Raw genomic sequence first — 6637 nt, forward strand, 5'->3', positions numbered from 1 at the left:
CTGACATCAGACCTCAGACTATACACTGCACTGACAGACATCAGACTATACACTGCACTGACATCAGACCTCAGATTATACACTGCACTGACATCAGACCTCAGATTATACACTGCACTGACAGACCTCAGATTATACACTGCACTGACAGACCTCAGACTATACACTGCACTGACAGACCTCAGATTATACACTGCACTGACAGACCTCAGACTATACACTGCACTGACATCAGACTATAGACTGCACTGACAGACCTCAGATTATACACTGCACTGACAGACCTCAGATTATACACTGCACTGACAGACCTCAGACTATACACTGCACTGACAGACCTCAGATTATACACTGCACTGACAGACCTCAGATTATACACTGCACTGACAGACCTCAGACTATACACTGCACTGACAGACCTCAGATTATACACTGCACTGACAGACCTCAGATTATACACTGCACTGACAGACCTCAGATTATACACTGCACTGACAGACCTCAGATTATACACTGCACTGACAGACCTCAGACTATACACTGCACTGACAGACCTCAGACTATACACTGCACTGACAGACCTCAGATTATACACTGCACTGACAGACCTCAGACTATACACTGCACTGACAGACCTCAGATTATACACTGCACTGACAGACCTCAGATTATACACTGCACTGACAGACCTCAGATTATACACTGCACTGACAGACCTCAGACTATACACTGCACTGACAGACCTCAGACTATACACTGCACTGACAGACCTCAGACTATACACTGCACTGACAGACCTCAGATTATACACTGCACTGACAGACCTCAGACTATACACTGCACTGACAGACCTCAGATTATACACTGCACTGACAGACCTCAGATTATACACTGCACTGACAGACCTCAGATTATACACTGCACTGACAGACCTCAGACTATACACTGCACTGACAGACCTCAGACTATACACTGCACTGACAGACCTCAGACTATACACTGCACTGACAGACCTCAGACTATACACTGCACTGACAGACCTCAGATTATACACTGCACTGACAGACCTCAGACTATACACTGCACTGACAGACCTCAGATTATACACTGCACTGACAGACCTCAGACTATACACTGCACTGACAGACCTCAGACTATACACTGCACTGACAGACCTCAGACTCCATTCCTGTTTGGAATTGTTTTTTATTTTTTACTTCAACGCTTTTTCTTAAAACTGCATCGTTGGTTAAGGGCTTGTAAGTAAGCATTTCACTGTAAGGTCTACCTACACCTGTTGTATTTGGCTCATGTGACAAATACAATTTGATTTGTTTTAGATTTACATATTTACACCTTTATAACCCTAACCCTTTATAATATAAAAATACATCAGGAGTCACTAAACAAACAAAGGCCTTATGCTTGTTAACATTTTAGTGAAGAGTACACTACAGGGTCAGAGTAATATGGTGATTTCTCTGTAGAGACAATCAAGTTTCATTGAGAACCTTTGAGGCCAGTTCCAATACTCATTAGACCGTTTCTTTGTCAGACAGTGTGCGGATATCAACAGCCTTCTCTCTATACGACTCTGAGGCTTCGTCCCAAATGGCACTCCAGGGATCTGGTCAAAAGTAGTGCACTATATAAGAAATAGGGTGCAATTTGGGAAGCAGACTGTCTTTGAACTGACCCCGTCTGTCTTCCCAGGACCATCCTCCGGGTCTCAGGGAGGAAGTGAGCAGGGAGAACAGGAGGAAACTGGACGGTGCTCATGGGTACTGACCCTGAACTCAACAATACAGTTGATGATGACTACACTGCAGGATTTCAAAGGGGGTGAGACAAACACTGTTCTTGTCTGCAACATCATAACTTAAATCAATGATCTCCTACAGTTTGTAGAAAATACATTTCCTTGAGTCTTTTGAACCAAACGCAAAAATACAAGACATTTCAGCTGAACATTCCCTTTAAAACCGACGTGTAACATTCTAACTACCAGACAGGAGATTTCTAAAACAACTTCAACATTTAAGTATTTATTTCACAACAATAAACACAAGTAGTTTTTGTTCATTCATGATCATTTTTACAACATAGGAGGAGATGTGACGATGGCTGGTGCACGCAGACGTCCCTTCCTGTCCAACCAGGTCTGATGATGGTGGCTGTACTGGACAAGACAGCAGGCATGATGGGATAGGCTCTGGAGGACTGCCTTCCGGTGTAGGGTGAAGTTGCCCCTAGTTTTACCCCCCCCCCCACCCTCACTAATGGTTAAGGTGAGGATTGGTGCGGAGGCTGGGAAGATTACCCTTTACCAGCTCCAAAAGAAGAGTCTGCTGCCGTGCTTGGCTGGCTGCAGCTGGCCCTCGATCACAGGGTTGGGCTCTGGCCGGGGTCTCGAGTGGTAAGCATTCTCAGGAAGGGGGCGAGAGGTGTCCACCTTTGTCACCTGAAGAGAAACACAGGAGCCCGAAACGTTAAATAAATCCACCGCAAAGAGGAGAGGAGACGGGGAGCAGGCAGACTGGTTTGTAGGCCTGTACTAAGAACACAAGTGAATGTTTTGCTGGTAAAAGAGAAAGCATATTGGTTCAATGAAGATCTGTGTCAACAGGCTTAGAGCTGTTTTCAAATGTGAGGGAGTACGGTTTACCTAGCAGTTGTACCGCTGATGGAGGACAGAGACAAATGGAGAGTACCAACCCGCTGGTAGTATAGGTAAGAGAATGGGAGAGGGTTTTAAACATCCATAATAACAGGAGTTGGTCAAAATGAAGGTCCAATACATAGAGAATGTTCAATCATTCTTTTGTTGTTCCCAAACGTGATCTTTTAATTGAATCACCTCTCGAACCCCTTCATCCCACTGCACATCACCCAGGTCAGGACCACCACTTAACTACTGTTAAGTCACTCTGCGTCTACTAAATGAGCCAACTTCTCCTTCTGGTAATAGTTTAAAGGGCCTCACCTTGGACAGTTCTCCCAGGTTGGGTCTCTCCCAGCCCAGCTTGTCCTGCACACAACTGTCAAAGGCCTGCTGCTGTTGGCGGCACTGACGCAGCTCTGCCAGGTTGGAGTAGTCCAGGCAGGTCCAGTACTCTGTGAAGGACTCAGCACAGCTCCCCTTTATCTGCCTGGAGGAAACATTAAGGAAACATCTGATTAGCACACTGTTGTTGTTGTTTAATTTAACTAAGAACAAATTCTTATTTTACGATGACTGCCTACCCCGGCCAAACCCTCGCCTACCCCGGCCAAACCCTCGCCTACCCCGGCCAAACCCTCGCCTACTTGGCACTACTTTTGACCAGATCCCTGGAGTGCCATTTGGGACGAAGCCTCAGAGTCGTATAGAGAGAAGGCTGTTGATATCCACACACAGTCTGACAAAGAAACTGTCTAATGAGTATTGGAACTGGCCTCAAAGGTTCTCAATGAAACTTGATTGTCCCTACAGAGAAATCACCATATTACTCTGACCCTGTAGTGTACTCTTCACTAAAATGTTAACAAGCTAATGCTTGTTAGGGTGATCCTCCTAGGGTGATTCCTGATGTATTTTTATATTATAAAGGGTTAGGGTTATAAGTGTAAATAGCCCTATGGGACTCCCAATCACAGCCGGTTGATAGAGCCTGGAATCGAACCAGAGTCTGTAGTGACACCTCTAGCACTGAGACGCTGTGTCTTAGACCGCTGCGCCACTCAGGTGACAATTCAGACAGAATCCCTTCCCCAGGCATCTATTTACTTATTTAAGCCCTCGGTTCTTTTAAGGAGCATAGGCTGTTGACAAATGTCCCCCATCTCACACAGGCAACTGAAGTGAGTTCTAAATGTATCACTTTCCCTACATGCTGGACAAGAGTTGGCTTTCTTATGCTCAAATTAGCACTTGAGTACATACTACATACTATTATGATCCTGGATAAAACTTGTTTTAACTATCTAGCTAGCCCTATGTCAATTGACCTTTTTAAATGTGGGCAAGGTACCACTTCAAGGTAGGTGTAGGACCTCCAAAAGAATAAACAACCAGTTGTAATTACAAGTTTGACAAAACCTTGTACCATTACAATAATGCCATCTTTTACCACTCAGCCTGTTTACATCTGGGAGCAGAACTGTTTATGTGTTCCTGCTTTGGAAGTGGGGTTTTATTTGTGGACCATACACAGAGCAAGCCTGCATGTCAAACCCAGCCCAATTCACAGACAGATACCAGTCACGGCAGAGGTATGTGCCTGTGTGTCCGGCATTAATAGGTGTTATTAGTGCACAGCGGCCTTCTGTAAACAAAGCCGCCAGTCAACCCCCACAGTGAGACAACCCATGAAAACCATAAGCCGTGGCCATCTCAGTCACCAGATATCAACCCAATTGAATACTTATGGAAGATTCAGAAGCGGTGCATGAGAACGTTTTCCACCACCATCAATGAAACACCAAATTATGGAATTTCTTGTGCAAGAATCCCTCGCATCCCTCCAAGAGTTCCATCAAAGCTGTTCTGGCTCGTTGTGGCCCAACGCCATGTTAAGATACTAGGTTGGGGTTTCCTTTATTTTGTCAGTTACCTGTATATCCCATGTCTGACTGACAGATAGCATATAGTTAGCCTACCACTCTCTTGACTCTTATTGGTCAGTTGCAGAACAGAAGTGAAATGGAAACTGTATGCTTTAAGTTGAAATGTATTCACCCTGTTGTAATGGCCATATGAAAACACCCAGGTTGAGGCTTTATTCGGCTGAAAACTGTTGACAGAACCATGAATCTAAAACGGCAGACAGCGAAGTTCAGCAAAAGCTGCTGGATGTGGATCAGCCGTTTCATACAGTAAACATACAGCAGAGTCCTGGCAAGGGTTCACATCTTTTCAATTTCTGTTGTAAAAACACATGCAGGCTTAAGATCTTATATCATGTCATCACAACTATTACTGGTCCTTAATCATGCTAAAACAGCATTAAAGTGGCTCATGTGAAACAGACCAACATTTTTCATGTGGGTGTTTAATAATCAGTCAACACTATGATTACCTACCTGAAGAAGTTAAGTGCACACTCGTTGACTTTCTTCCCTTCGTTCAGACACTTCCTAGGGTCCTTCTCCTCCCAGCGACAGAGCATGAACTCCTTGTTGGCCTTGTCACACTGTGAGCCATAGTGGTGGGCAGCTCCCTTCAGCACCGCAGATGACACACTGATCTACACAGGGGCGAGGGCAGAATGAGACTCTACTCAACACGGACACACATACTGTACATAGACAAGTGTATAGCTTACTTCAATTTCAAACCCTAAACTGCCGAATATAATGACAAAAGCCAAAGGTGAACATTGTCAGATATGCCATCTTTTGAAAAAAAACATTACTTTTTGAGAGCATAAATCTGGCGTACTAGTGTTTTTGATCATGGCAATCAGAGGGGCACGAGCTCCTATTTCTTACAGGTCTCATTTTATTCCGTTCAAAATGTATTGCTCAGAATACAAATCACGACATTATATCGATGTCTTTAGATGCGCCCCAAACATCAACTGTATTCTTGGTGTAGGCCAACTGAAGTTGCCCTGTAAATGCACTCAAGGACAGGCTAAATATCATAACCGATTGACAGCTAGCCAAAAATACATTTTGATGTGAGACAACTTGAGGGAGGGGAATTAAATTAAACCAAGTAGCTAGCTAGCCAGAACGCATAAAATCACTTCCATGATAATAGAGTTAGCAAGCTTGCTAGTTATCTTGCATTGTACGGTATCACAACATGTTTTTATAGTAACAGCTGTAGCTGTCCCAAACAGGGACTGCTGTACATAAATTAAACGCTAGCTAAATTATAGTACCTAACGTTTGCTACCATTAATCTTTCACTTCCAGATCACAGCAAGTAACATTAGCTGACGGTATCACAATCGATTCAATACTTTGCAATCAACACGACACCTAGAAAATGAAAGCTAGTATTTAACAAGCTTGCTAGCTAACAACAGCCTGCTATGCTAGCTCCAGTTGGATTGCTGATTTAGCTAACTTTGCTAGCATTGCTAACCAGATTGTTTCTCAACGTTACGCCTCGTTCTTACCTCCTCAACATTCAAGTCATTAAAAGTGGGAACCTCCACCGAACCCGGCATGGTCCGGTTTCTGTCAGATTAATCAAAATGAAAGAACAATGTCATACACACTCAAGGTCCTCGTCTAGCTACTGGACGAGGCCGCACAAGGAAGGTCAGTGAGTGCATTGCGCATGTCCACAGCTTTGAAACGCATTTCAGTGACGTGTCCTCAATCTGATGGTGTTGGCTATCACAATCCTGACGTCTGGAGGATCTATCACTCCTGCATAATTAACTCAGGACAGGAGGACCCTGCATCAAGCAAGCGAGGAGATAGACTTTACCAGAGACAATGTGCTCAAGGAGTGGTACTCCCTGGCACGAGTTTGGACAAGCCAACAGACTGGCAGGATTTCCACCAACTGTACTATTTAGGTGCCACTGTGTCAAGTCAAATCACGTTTAATTTGTCACATACACATGGTTAGCAGATGTTAATGAGTGTAGCGAAATGCTTGTGCTTCTAGTTCCGACAGTGCAGTAATATCTAACAAGTA

The 6637-nt window shown here is 44.2% G+C and overlaps 1 protein-coding gene across 1 annotated transcript; it reads right to left on the reverse strand.

The window, feature by feature from the left end:
* Nucleotides 1-2029: 2029 nt before the first annotated feature.
* On the reverse strand, nucleotides 2030-6436 carry LOC110536990 (NADH dehydrogenase [ubiquinone] 1 alpha subcomplex subunit 8). Its single transcript, XM_021622670.3, has 4 exons — nucleotides 6108-6436; nucleotides 5062-5225; nucleotides 2984-3149; nucleotides 2030-2461 (listed from the first exon to the last, which is right to left on the reverse strand). Exons 1-4 carry the CDS (start codon nucleotides 6156-6158, stop codon nucleotides 2324-2326), a joined length of 519 nt encoding a protein of 172 aa, XP_021478345.1. The 5' UTR covers nucleotides 6159-6436; the 3' UTR covers nucleotides 2030-2323.
* Nucleotides 6437-6637: the final 201 nt, after the last annotated feature.

Source organism: Oncorhynchus mykiss, chromosome 12 (genome assembly GCF_057628025.1).
Source record: "Oncorhynchus mykiss isolate SJ-2025 chromosome 12, ASM5762802v1, whole genome shotgun sequence".
Lineage (NCBI taxonomy): Eukaryota > Metazoa > Chordata > Actinopteri > Salmoniformes > Salmonidae > Oncorhynchus > Oncorhynchus mykiss.

What these genes read in the sequence shown, in the direction of transcription:
- LOC110536990 (XM_021622670.3), bottom strand. Translation starts at nt 6,158, where the DNA reads ATGCCGGGTTCGGTGGAGGTTCCCACTTTTAATGACTTGAATGTTGAG. An exon ending in ATGACTTGAATGTTGAGGAG is followed by an intron (nt 5,226 to 6,107) that starts GTAAGAACGAGG and finishes GCCCCTGTGTAG; the next exon opens with ATCAGTGTGTCATCTGCGGT. An exon ending in ACCTGGGAGAACTGTCCAAG is followed by an intron (nt 2,462 to 2,983) that starts GTGAGGCCCTTT and finishes GTTTCTCTTCAG; the next exon opens with GTGACAAAGGTGGACACCTC.